The following is a 13,981-nucleotide window of genomic DNA, read 5'->3' on the forward strand; positions in this document are numbered from 1 at the left end:
TTACTTCAACCCAAGTAATTTTGCATAAATTTGAGAGAGCAACCTGGGTCTCATTTGCCTTATCTGATAGATGACATGTTCTCCACGGTCCCTCTCAAATCTAAAATTGTCTGGTATACCAAGTAATTTTTCTAAATCACACTTTAAAAACTAATAAAGTCTAATGTGATTTCACATTTCTAATAAAACATTTACTGAGAAATTCATGTTCTTGTGAGAATTGCAGGGATTAATGAAAGGAAGCTAAATGGGATTCATTACTGATTAGTTGACTGATTTATGCTTTTTCTTTATTTAACATAATGAAAGCATCTATTCAAGTCTCTCTAATCTTCATAAAATTATACATATATAAACTGATTTCTCCAAACTAATTAAGCAATGAAATAGTTAAAAAAAATAATGTGCACTGTAATATTTAACACTATTACCAGTTAATGTAGTTAAAAATTTTTTGTAACATTTCTCTAAAGACACTGAAGATGAAAGATGTGTCAAAAATTTGTTTTGACATAAATTAATGCCATGATATAAATTAACAGTTAAATCTTTCAAAATAATCAATTATTATTTCAGACTACTGGTCATACTTTATAGCCATACTCTAGAATATATAGATATCTTATTTGGATTATTTTTTTTTTCCTTACAACAATCTAACATTAATGTGTAGACAGATTTCCTGGAAATACACTTCTGGCCTTTTCAATAAATTTTCCGTTTGTCCTTTTATGTGAAAACTTTACCCCAAATTTTAGCATCAAGTTTCTAGGCAGGAAAACATCTTAGAAACACATGTACTATGAACTATATTCTGGAAAAGAATATAAAATAATTAAAAACAGTTTCATGCTGAGTTCCATATTTTATCCTATATCTGAATGTAAACCTTCTAATTTTAGGCGTAAGATTCTTAAACTGACTGATAAACTCCACACACACACACACACACACACATATATGTATATGTATTTGTTTGTCGATATAACTCCAAATAAAATGATTAATATAAATAGAAAATTAAAATATATGCTCTATAAAAAATTTTTTTTTAAAGAGGAAAACTCTCAGGTAAATATAAAAATTATTTTTTCAAAATATATGTTTTATTATTCTTGCAAAAACTTACAAAATTCAAAACTCTCTAAGCTGGCAAAGACCAAACGCAACTTAAAATGGTTACTCCAAAGTGCTCAATATTTTTTCTCACAGCACACTCTATACAGACAGCACTTATGTTTTTAAGATGTTTTCTTATTCTGAAATTTAATGTAAATTTTTCTTCTCTCTTCCCCTTTTACAACCAACCCTTTCTCATTTCCACCCTACCTCTATTAAAAATGTCTACATGCAGACATAAGAAGATGTGGACTGGTAAGAGAATATTAGAATTACTACATGAAGTTTTCTAACCCAGAATTTTAAATAATACAGTTGTGCATAAGATTTTGAGAACTGCTAGTGATCTATTTTTTGCTTTACACAGTCTAGCCTTTTAAACTAGGAAATGTACATTTTTTACAATATTTAAATTTAAACAAAAGCAAATTATCAGGACTCAAAATAAGTGAAGATTTAAAGAAAGGTTGTCCTGGTAACCAAATATTGGTGGGGTACTAACTGACATCCAAGGCAACTAGAGGAGAGGGAGAGAAAAAAGTGAAGGCTTGGCATTCTCTGATCATCTCATTATTGTTCTAATGAGGAACTTTGCTCTGGGAATATCATCTCAGCTACTTTCACATCTTTTGTCCTACTCCCTTCATCTCCCTTTCAGTTCTTAATTAGGCCTTAAAGAGCTCACACTGCCCTTTCAACTGGCTACTGCTCCTGTTTAAACACTGTGCTTTCACAGACAGGTGTTGGCACTAGCATATAAGACATACAAACTTAATTACAAAATACTACGTCCAGAGGGAGAAAAAATAACTTGGTGGACGGCTATTATTGGAGAACTTAATGTAAATTACTTCAAACATCTTATAATCTTCAACATAAAAATTGTTCGAATGCTTTTCTTCAACCATGATCAGTATGAAGATGCGCTTCCTCCTCTTAATTGTATCTTGCAGTAAATTAACAACACCTAGTAATCCTTTAACTGTCATTTAGAATAGTTAGTATTCCAGAGAAAAATAATCACACATCAAGGATTCTTTTATCACCTTTAAATCCTTTAACTAAAACAATTTTCACATTTTATTTCTTTAAAGAATTCTAAGGATGCTTTTACAGCAATAAATTACAAGATTTGGAAAAGTACATTTACAAGCAATCGAAATTGTAATTAAGGTTACTTAATAAACAATAGCTACACATTAAATCGATTTTTTTGATGTTGCATTTTGTTTGAGATTAAGTAACCGCCTGATAGAATTCATTTTACTATCTGATCAAAGGCTGACTTCATATTTTCTCACATTTCTCGCCAGACTGCCATATTATAAAGACTTGAGAATTTATAAAACATCAAAACTTATGAATCACTTAAATAAAACAGCAAAAATACAGTACAAAGTCCTGTGCTTCTATAACAGTTCCCACAATTTTAAAGATAAACACCTGCATTTAGAATGGTTTAGAAAATAAACCCTAAACCCACCTTAGCTTCTTCTAGCCATGTCACATCCTAAAAAATAGTAATAGGTGATATGGGATTGCCTAAAAAAATTCTTACTATACATCTGGATCACACATATCAAGGACAGATGGTTGAAACAGCAACCACCAGTCTCTTGGAATAAAGGCTCTATTTCTGTTACTCAGTGAGAATTTAGTTTTCTACCAAGAACATTTGACCATATTTTGGTAAAGTAATTTATTCTCTACGTTTAATATAGTTAGAATTGATTGCAGATGCAATGGAACTCTGAACAGAGATTAAATACTGGACTTCAAATACTACAATAAAGTTCAGATTATCTGAATAATCCTCGCAAAATACGTGAGTTGATTTAGGTGGTCGCTACCAATCCTGTTAACATATTTGGTTTTGTTCTGATGAGAAAGATAAGTGTCCTAAAGTATTTGTTCTTTCAAATACTTTCCTGGTTATCTGGCTATCCTGCCAGGACGCTTTTCTATTGTTGAATGTTAACAAGCAGCTTTATTCTTTCTTCAATCCTTGTCCCAACAACAACAAAAAACAGTCTTTCTACACGCTCTTATTTCATAACTGCAAATTTGACCCTGACATACAGCTTGCATACTAATTTCAAAACAGTCTGTACACAAAATATGTATATTCTAAATTGGCTTCAATTATAACCAATTTTGCTTGAACTTTCATAGATCATACGAGTCACACCCTATTGTATATTAAAGGCAAAGATTATATTTTACTTTCTTTCTCCTAAAATTACTATGCTAAGCTACCATTCTTAAGGTAAGTGAGGCAGAAGGCAAGAAGACAAAGGCATTTTTAGAAATGTGTGCCAGATAAAAAGACCGGCTTGTTCTTTGACAACCTTCTCACCCCTTCAGCAACTTACCGGGATTTTCCTGAGGTCTTCATTGCTTGTTGGACTCATATGAAAACTAATAAAACACAAACAAATGTTAAAAGTGTCATAACTCACGTGAGAGGAAACACAAAAATAGAAAAATTTTAACCTAGACTGTAATACAAATTTCTAAAGCCCTACATTATTCACATGAGTTAAATTTAATCCAAGAAGTAGAAAAAAATCCAGTATTTCCCCAACATTCTTAAAGCATCATTACAATTTTAAACTTTGAAGGAAAACTTTTTAGTTATCAGAACTGAAGAACGAAATATGAAGTTTTTAAACATCTTTAAACACAGCACTTTTATCCAGCAAGATATTTTGTAAAACTAATTTGTGTAACAGATTTCCATTATATTTACACACAGTCACTCACCTTAGGCCCTCTGATATAAAACTAGGGAGAATTAAGTAAATGTAGGTTGGAAAGATTATAGAATAAAAGAGTGAAAGCAATCTGTTTAAAAATGCCAAAAGTGTTAGAAAACTCAGCTTTCAAACATAACCCTATCAATAAGAAAAAATTCAGAATTGTGGGAAACATTTATCTCGTTAATGCAATTTCTAATTAGCTAGTCTTGAAAATTTAAATACTGAAATGAATCAAAACAACACAGATTTCTTCCACACAAAGAAGAAAACATCACAGCTGAATGCTATAACTATTTTCTTCTTTGAAACATGTCCATTAGATGGGACTGCAACCAAAAAGACGCTAAACTTCAAAGCCATCTGATGAGTAAATATTTCATCGGTGCTATTCAAGTTTAATTTTTACCCAGCACTTAAAGGTATTAGCCTTTAAAACCTTCACAAAGCATTAGTGTCCTAGGAACCTTTTTATTCCACACACAAAACAACAACTGTAAAATATGTATGTTTTCATTATCTGTCCCTTGACAGTAAAATAACTGGGATCCTTTGAAGATTTAAGAAATTTACTTTTAAAACTTTTGATTGTGTGACAAAAAGTCTGGACACTGGATATAATGTTGGTAAAGTATCTGTAATTATGTGTACAAATCCTATGCTCTAAGATGCACAGGGCACACATGCATGTACAACCACCTCCAGAGAGTTTCCCATGTAACCAAGATTTCATTGGCTATGACTAAGATTTGAAGTACTAGCTTCCAGAAGCGATTGCTCGCCTTTTCTAACTAGAACTCCTGTGGATAAATTTAGTATTTCAGCAGAGCTGGGTTGCATGTAGAGAGAGTGAAACATGTTTCAAAAACCTACAATGCACCAGTTAAAGGCCTGTGTGGCTGGCACATTTTCTCAACATCTTTATGGTGTTCTGCATGGTCCTGGACTCAAGTCACTATACCAGCAAAGCATCAAGAGCCCACAAAGAAGTGGCTTAAAAGACAAAAACCAAATCCAAAAAAGCATTCTCATGTAGTCCACCTTAGCCTAGAGTGCCATGGTAGCAGCTGCTAACACATGTGGTTTCCATCTTCTCTGATTTTCAATCCAAGGTAGCCAACAGGGGGTCCAGTGGGATTAATCTCTCCTACCCCATTATCTCACAGCATGTTTTCTAATATGTCAAGAAACACATTCTGCTACATCTCCCATCTGACTGGGATATTCTAAAAAACAAAATGATTTACACTCAGGCCCGACAGCACACAAGGTGCTTGCAAGCAGAGAAGTGGCTGGAGCCAGGTGGTGGGAATTCAAATCCTGTTTCTGCCCTGTGACCTTGAGCAAGTTAGTTAACTTTGATTGTGTCTTGGTTCCCTCATCTGTAAAATGGAGATGGCAACAGTATCTACCACATAAGACTTCTGTGAAGATTCAATGAGTTAATCTTCATTGGAAAACACTTAGCACTGTGACTACCAGATAGAACATTATTTTATTTCATAAATAAAATAATGAAATAAAATAATTATTTCATAAACATTTACACAGCACTTAATGTGTGCCAGACACTGTTCTAAGCACTTTACCAAAATTAACTCATTTAATCTTTATGATCCTTACGGTAGTCTTATGGTCCAGTATCTACCACATCTTCATTTTAAAGGTAAGGAAACAAGTCACAGAGAGGTTAGGTAACTTGCGTGTGGTCATTCTATCAGCAGCTGGTGGAGCTGTCTGGGCTCTAGACTCCGTCCTCCCATGACACACAGCCCTAGCCCCATTCCCTGTATATAGATTTACTTAGTGAGCACTGGCTGCACTGCAGAAGCCCTGAACATATAGGCCACATAGATGAATCAGAGAACAACAATGTTGCATTTTGAGAAGGCACATGGTAGAGATGTACTTGTGGGAGGTGGTGGAGAGCACTCTGGATAATTAAATTTTTAGACCTCATAGAGAAATGAAATGTTCTATCACAGCAATTAGTCAAGGAATGCCTAATTCATGGAAAAAGCAGGATTTAAAATGACATGAAGGATATGTTTGGCAGGCTAGACAAGGAGGGCTCTGCAAACATATGGCGTGGCCTGGGGCTGCCAGACAGTAGCGTCGCTGCAGGACACGGAGTAGACTGGCAGCGAGGCAGCAGGGTCAGCAGGAGCCCATAAAGGTTCTGATGACGTGTTCCTCAGGCCCAATCTGTAGAGCAGGAGGTAATCTTTGGACAATGTTAATCTTTTCTTGTAAATATTTTAACATTTTATATTTGGTGGCATAATCCATCCCATTGCATCCTTGAGATTGAACAGTATTATGACTATATAAATTTCACTATATGTCTCAGGAAGAAATCAGTGAACCAAGAAACAGAAATATCGGTATTATATTTATTGCAATAAGGGTTTTCAAGGAACAACATTTAGGACAAAGATTTTATGAAAACCACAAAACTAATGATATGTAGTAGCCAACCAGAGTTTATAAAACTAAAATGTAACTCAATGGCCGCTCAAAAATGCCTGAGAATTCCTAAGAATGCTGAAAAAGTCACAACTGTAAGGGGAAGGGTTTGCAGTGTGGCAAGCCCAGCTACTTCTCATTCTACCTGAGTGATCTGAGCCACTCTCTCCAGCTCCCTACAGTGCAGATCTGAGTGAGAGGCTCTTGTACCGGGTATTGTCTGAAGTCTAAAGGCAGAACCCCTCCCTTGTGGTCTGCTTTATATCACACACTGACATGTCAAACACTTGACGAACACAGTCATTCATGGCTGCCTTTTTTGATCTGTCCTTAAGGGGGAAGAAAGAGTTAACTGAACTGGATTGAATTAGCTTGGTGAAAAATAAAATGTCTCTATTTATCGAAGTGTGGCACCAATTTGTGGTATCTTTCTCTTTGGACTGCCGTCCTCATGTCAGACAAGATATCGAATAATTCAGTCTGACTGCTCAGCCGAGCTGCTGACAGGTTAAGGAAAATGGTGTTTTTAATCAGGTGCAAAATAAACCTAGACACATTCACATTTAAAAAGGAGTCTTTGTAAAATGAAACTACAGAATTTAAACATTTTAAATTAGTATTTTAAAAGTTATTTTAAATAAAATGATTTACCTTAACATTCTGAAGTTTTTACGCAAAAGCATCAATAGTTTTACTTTGTGATATTTCCAAATATTAAATAATTTTCCCTAGTAAACTCTAATTCTAAAATTTGAAATATTTTCAAATATTTCTAGGAATCACTAGTATCTCTTCTACAATATCACTTGTTAATTTACGTCAAAGTTAAAATAATTAAGTAAAGAGATAAGAAGTAAATCAGTGAGGACTTGAAACTGTCCTTTAATTTGTGCTATGGACTAATCTTCTATATATCAGCCAGAAAATAACCCAATCATTACAGCAAAAAACCTGATCACCACAGTAATCACTATGGCATTTGGCAGTGATCAAAGTGGGTTTTTTTGGTTGGTTTGTTTCTCTTTCTTAAACATATATCTTATTTTGAAGAATACCTAAGGAGGAGAAACTATTCAGAGTAAAAAGTGTACAGTGCTTGCAAAGATTTAAAAAAAAAAACCTACATAAGAACAAAGATCTATTAAAACTGGTTAACAGTGCTTTTACAAGACAATGCAAACTGTAAATTCCTCGTTCTAGGATTTTTAAATCTTTCAATGAGAAGTCACATAAAAACAAGCCTTTGATGGGCATTTAAAAGTAAGTATTTTTAGAGTATTTTAGAGTACTATTACACCTTCCACAATAGCTCTTTCCAAACCCCGTTACTGCTGGAATTATAAAGCAAAGTCCATTTTGGTCTACACATTGACTCATTTTGTATTTAAGAAGTGAATTCAAATTAAATGTGAAATCCAGGAGGTGTGCCACCTGGCTGGGAGGAGGGAAGAGGAGGAAGAGGGAAGGGGCAGGACAGGAGTAACTTTCTCAAACGCCAGTCAACTCCTTATTGTGTATGGGAAATCAGGATAACTTCAAACTATCACAGAAGAAGTGACATTAATTATTTTTAAAGGAGTGTGTCCTACTATCTTGTTTAACTGAGTGGGCTCTAGAGACTTGGGGCTTCACTTTCATGACAAAGGTATATCCTGAGAACTGTGACATAATGTAACAAAAATCTTCAGTGAGTCTAAAAGGAGGAAAAGAGAAACACCCCGTGTATTTCATCAATAACAAAGCATAGAATAACATCCTAAAAGCAACTGTATTTATTAGACTTTAACTATAGTACCTTTCTGGGCACTTTGCATGTTAACTCACTTAATCCTTGTAACAATCCTATGATGCGAGTGCTCTATTTATCTTCATTTACCGATGAGGAAATGGGCACAGAGATGGTAAGGCGCTTATCCAAGGTAACATAGTTAGTAAGTGGCCGAGTTAGGACACAAGAAAGGCAGCCCCACCCCACAGTCCAAGCTCTCTAGGCATAAGCTCTACTTCTTCCACAGAGCTGCTCTAAACTGTCAGTTCTACTGTGAGCTCACTGCTGGCTGGTTTCGAGGAGCCCAGTACAATTTCATGAGGCTTCTTCCAATCAGAAATAATGATTCAGAAAAGTCTTAGATTTAGTCTAAAAGAGACAGAATAATGGCTGAAATGCAACAGGTTTGGAAATAACTGTGCTCCTGATTTTTTGTTTGCCCCTCCTGTTCCACTCTGCCCCTCCCTGCACGCCAGGACACTGACCTCTGGAGAGTGTATCACCTGGGCTTGCCCACTGGCTTATTAGGTTCTGCCACTGGGGGGCACCTCCAAGAGGTTGGAGCACTGAAAGCATACGAGGCAGGGTATCTACTCCCCTTCCCCCAGCCCCATCCCACCACTGCCCCCCTCCCTCCCTGCTGGGCTGCAATAGCATCTCTACCTACAGCCACAGCTGCAGCTAAGCATGCAGTGCTGGTCCCTGGTGCTGTACCACTCCTTCTTGATGTCCTTAACCCTGCCGACACCTTCTCCACTAAACTTTCCTCAGATATTTGTTTTGAATGTGTCATTTGTTTCCTATTAGGATTCTTAACTGATACATGAATATAAAATAAATGCCATAAACCATTCACTTAATAATTTAAAATAATTAAGGACAAAGGTTTGTTCTACTTCGCTCTTAGAAAAGAAAGAACCAAAGAAAAATAATTACTCACATGAATTACCTATACTTCCCTGTTCCCTTCAATTTCTGACTTATGCTCCACAACTACTTATTTTAACATTTTTTTTCCTTTTCAAAATATGCATAGCCTCTTCTTACTTTGTAAATAATTCACTGCTACCCTCCCCTCCCCGCCCTCTCCAACACACACAAACTCCTAGCCTTCATTTGACAATATGCTTTTCATATTCACAGAGCTAGAGTACTTGTGTTCAAAATTATTTTCCATTTAGGATTGCATTTTTAAAGATTCATTGCTCCTGCAGTATGTAAAATGGTATAATTACTTCAAGTGACTTGGATTTGAATAATACCACCTCATATTTACATATTGTCTTACAATTTATAACACATTTTCACAAACTGAATTTCTCCAAACATTTCCAAAGGAACAGTAATCAATAAAATCTTATACCATAAAATCTCATACAATCAGAATCCCATCTGATCAATCTCACCTCTGACACCCCCTCTCTCCTAGAGACCTGCTGGTGTACTCCCACTATCATCCCAGTTGTCTCCTAATCCACCTGTATTTACTCACCTCTCTCACCAGGACTCGCTGACAGTCCATTATCTCTTGGACATTCTACCATTTTTATTTTGCCAATCTCTAAACCCTACCAAGTAGCCCTTGCTGACTTTGTTACCTTGACTCATTCATATTCTTTAATCTGAAACAACTCACACCACCAATACTCACTGCTTCTTTGACGAAGGCCACCAACAAACCATTTTCACTAAAATCACCTCACTCTTTAACCTCTCAACTCCATGTGAGATCAAATGGCTGCTCCTTCTTTTTGAGACTCACTCTTCTTGCTATCTGGTAGCCTAACTTTTCTTCTATATTTCCAATCACTCCTTTTCTTTATCTTCCTCTTCACCTTTAGGTGGGGAAAACTGGATATTTCCTAAGGTTGTTTTCAGGCCTTTTCTACTCCACCTTGGTGATTTCATATTCTCTCACCACTAACTACCATCCCTATATGGATAGAGGACTAGTAAATCTTTTCACCCACCAATCTCTTTACCCTTTATAATATCATGTTTACAAATGTCTGATCAAAATCTTGGATTGAATATCCTACCTGTCCCTGAAAGGCCAATCACCATGTCTTTTAGAACAGTTCTGTCTGGTTCTCTTCCTTCTCATACCACCAATCTCCTGGGCACCCAAGGTGAAGCCTCAGAGACACCCTTCACTCCAGTCTTCGGCTTACATGCCTCACAAATAAACTGCCATGTTCTCACCATTCAGCCTCTGCCACAGAACTCTCATCGTTTACTCCCTGCTCATTTTTACTGCTACCTTTCTGACCATAAGACCAAATTGCCTCCTGTTGACACTACTGCAACAGCCTCTTCAGTCTCTGCCCATCCCTCCTTGTCCAATCCAGCCTATTCATACTGACCATGGCGTTCTCAAGCTCAAGTCTAACGTCATTATTCATCTGTCACAGAACTTTTGACCTCCAACCTCTTCCTGAATAATGACAAAATTTCTCAGTCTGGCTTTCAAAGCCCATTGGATTTTATCCAATTTACCTTTCCAGACTTATTGCCCACCCCCTAATGCTGAGGAACAATCTACTTCACTGTGAAACAGAAATGCTACCATCTATTTCACAGAATTAAAAGAGGGTTAAAAGAAATGAGTATGAAAATGTTTTGTCTGACAAAGTGCTTTTCAAATACATGGTATAAAAGTTTGCTTCTGTGCATCTATCTTACCCCTGGATCCCCTCCCTTTCTACTGCAAGCCACTTAAAGGAAGGAACCGTATCTCATTCCTCTTTTCATTCCTAGCATCTGACACAGCGCCAGCATGAAAGATTCCTAACAAAAGTATGCTGAATACATTAATAACCAGTACTTAACAAAAATGTGTAAAAACTGGGGTGAGTTGACTGAGTAAATCAATGGTAGGGCAATATAAGTTCCACCAACAAGATCCCAAGTCCCCAAAGAGTGGAAGAAATAATGTTCCTGAATAAGAAAGATTATTTATATCTATACCTGATGATACATTAGTGGAGTGTTTTTCAGTTCTTTTTAAGATAGAAAAAATTATTCTCATATTTAAGTCAATAGGAATTAAAGCACATTTTCAAATTGGTGGACTACCAATAGAATCAATTCAATCAGCCAGTTTATCCAGTATGCCAACTAGGTCTACCAGGATAGGTATCTGACACAATACAGATTAATTAGAGATTTTTCTGGTAAATCCTGAAAACATTTATTCCACAGAGGTTACATGTTGAAGGGTTTTTTTTTTTTTTTAATGTTCTTTAATAATCCTCTTTCCAAAGCTCTAAAAAAATGAAGTGCCCACAGAGATTCCACTAGAGAGATTTCACTGGAATCTTTAGCACATTCCAATTATGTTTATTATACATGCAAATAAGGCTTAAGAGGCAAGACAAAACTAAATATTTTTTTCTTTCTTTTTAGAAAAAAGCAAAAAACTCAGTACCAAATCAAATTAATGATATTATAGATGAAAGGACTATATCCTGTCTCCTGGGACTGGGCATGTACACCAAAACCTGGATGACAAAACAGAACCTAATACATAAATGTCTATGGGGATTAACAGTAATTTACTTATTAATATTCTCATGGGGTATCTTTTATGAGCTCTCAGAGGCAAGACAGTTAAAAATTGTGGTCAGTGACACCAAAGATCATGGACAGCAAATTCAGACCTAGCTGCTTTTCCATAATGAATAATGATGAATATGTTGTTGGTGAAAGTCCTAGAACTTGAGGATTTAAAGACGTCTATGAAATTAAGGCTTGGTTTGTCAAGGATATAATAGTCAATCAAGTCTAACTTACACATTTCTCCTGGTAAAGAACAGAAATAGTGGTTTAGGCCTGCAATTTCAGCACTCTGGGAGGAGGCAGGTGGATCACTTGAGGTCAAGAGTTCGAGACCAGCCTGGCCAACATGGTGAAACCCCGTCTCTACTAAAAAATACAAAACTTAGCTGGATGTGGTGGCATGTGCCTATAATCCCAGCTACTCGGGAAGTTTAGGCAGGAGGACTGCCTGAACCTGGGAGACGGAGGCTGCAGTGAGCTGAGATCACGCCACTGCACTCCAGCCTAGGCAACAGAGTGAGACTCTGCCTCAAAAAAAAAAAAAAAAAAAAAAAGAATAGAACTAATTATTTCAAAGACAGTCAAACAACCCACAAATTTCAACATAAGGCCTATGGATTCCAAAAGTTCTCCATTCCTTTAAAACTAAGCTTCTCATCATTTTTTTTTTTTTTTTAGTATCCCTAATACATAATAAATCCAACAATAAGCATAAAATTTGACATCTCAAGTTAAAAACTCAGATGAAGTTTTGCATTTTACTACCACAATCATGTGTCTCTTGATATAAAATGAATATTTTCTCCCTAGATCTTTAGGAAATGTATCACGTTCAGAAACTGTGTTGTGTTTGGCCTGTTACCCTGAGTAGACCCTTGCCCGCCACCTGCTACGTATCCATTAGTTATCATCGTGTGTGTGTGTGTGCGCGTGTGTAATCAAGTCCTGTTCATTTTAGCAGCCAAACAGGGGGCAGGAGTGATGAGAGCAAGGCACCCGCAAGCTAAACCCAGAACAGACTCTGCCAGTCTACGTTATCAAGACAGACCCGGTAGCCTTGATCAAGCTTTTCCTGCAAGGAGAGAGTATAAGGATAATCTGGAGAGATGTGACTCTTCCATGAGGGTGCAAGCAAGGCATCCCTGGGTCCCTGTGAACCAGGTGAAAAAAGCCAGAAGGCCCCCAACACCCTGGCCAAAAGCACCCCAAGCTGGCTCTGTGTGGGCCTATGACAAAGCTATGTTCTGGAGAAGTCATGGTATCCTCTGGTTACCATGAAGGCCTCAGGTATTTAAGAACAGCCTGCAACGAAGCCCCTGGCCAGCAAGCACCCACGTTCCTAGCCCCAGCCATCTCTGCAGAGCCTTCAAGGAGGGACATCAAGGCAGCCAGACTTCCAGGGGCCCCCCAGGTGGGTGATGCAAGCCACAGGCTCCTACACTTGCTTCTTAGAAGCAACTGCTGGTATGACTGGGGGATTTCCACCACTCTGCAACCCAAGTTGAGAAGCCGTAAAACATTCTTGGCAGTCAAGAGTTTGTTTCAGTGGGGCTATTAAATTATAAAATTTTTGCCAGAAAAGAATATATTGTTTTGTGTAAAACACAATTTCCGGGCCATCCCCCAACAGCTGAATACAATGATCTTATTATAAATTGTACATTATACTATACAACTTTCAGTCAGCTTTTTAAAATGTTTCTGCATGAAGAAAAAAAGAAACTATTCAAAGAACAATTAAAACAGGTACCCACTGATTTAAAGAGTGTACCTCTAATACACATTAATATCTGCAAATTTCTTATGCCACAATAATTTCACTATTATCCCATTTCTGTAAGTTATATCATAAAAATGTTTCACTACAAAAACTTTTTGTTTGGAATCTAAAATCACACTTGGAAATGCAGTTTTTCTGAGTTCATGTGCACCTCTTTCGATTCTGGCATTATTACGTATGTAACAGCAATGGCACTGTTCTCTGAGTTTTCCTAAAATAGTATTTTCATCACATGAGTCATATATGGAAAACTCTTCATACATTCTATAGCATCAGATGCAAATTCTTCATTCTGGTATGCTAAATTCATACGAATAAGGTCACATCTCCACTACCACTTCCAACCTTTAATTGTTTTAGGCAGGCTGGGTCCCTGAGAACCACTTCACACATTCATTTTTACCTCTCTACCTTTCCTCATTTATCTTTTCCCCTCTGTCTTCACAGATCCATCCTTCGAGACTCTTAGTTCTACCTTTTCTGTAATGCCTAGACTGCCTAACCTTACCCACCTAATCTATAATTTTTATCTCT

The 13,981-nt window shown here is 36.7% G+C and overlaps 1 protein-coding gene across 3 annotated transcripts in view; it reads right to left on the minus strand.

Moving 5' to 3' along the window:
• RAB11FIP2 (RAB11 family interacting protein 2) overlaps positions 1–13,981 on the minus strand; it is a 41,884-nt gene that overhangs the window by 6,656 nt on the left and 21,247 nt on the right. For all 3 annotated transcript variants that reach the window (XM_015148284.3, XM_015148283.3, XM_015148286.3), the window contains one exon: positions 3,492–3,537. In XM_015148284.3, coding sequence (XP_015003770.1) covers positions 3,492–3,537 — 46 coding nt within the window. The remainder of the gene's footprint in view (positions 1–3,491; positions 3,538–13,981) is intronic.

The sequence above is a fragment of the Macaca mulatta genome, chromosome 9, assembly GCF_049350105.2.
Source record: "Macaca mulatta isolate MMU2019108-1 chromosome 9, T2T-MMU8v2.0, whole genome shotgun sequence".
Classification (NCBI taxonomy): domain Eukaryota; kingdom Metazoa; phylum Chordata; class Mammalia; order Primates; family Cercopithecidae; genus Macaca; species Macaca mulatta.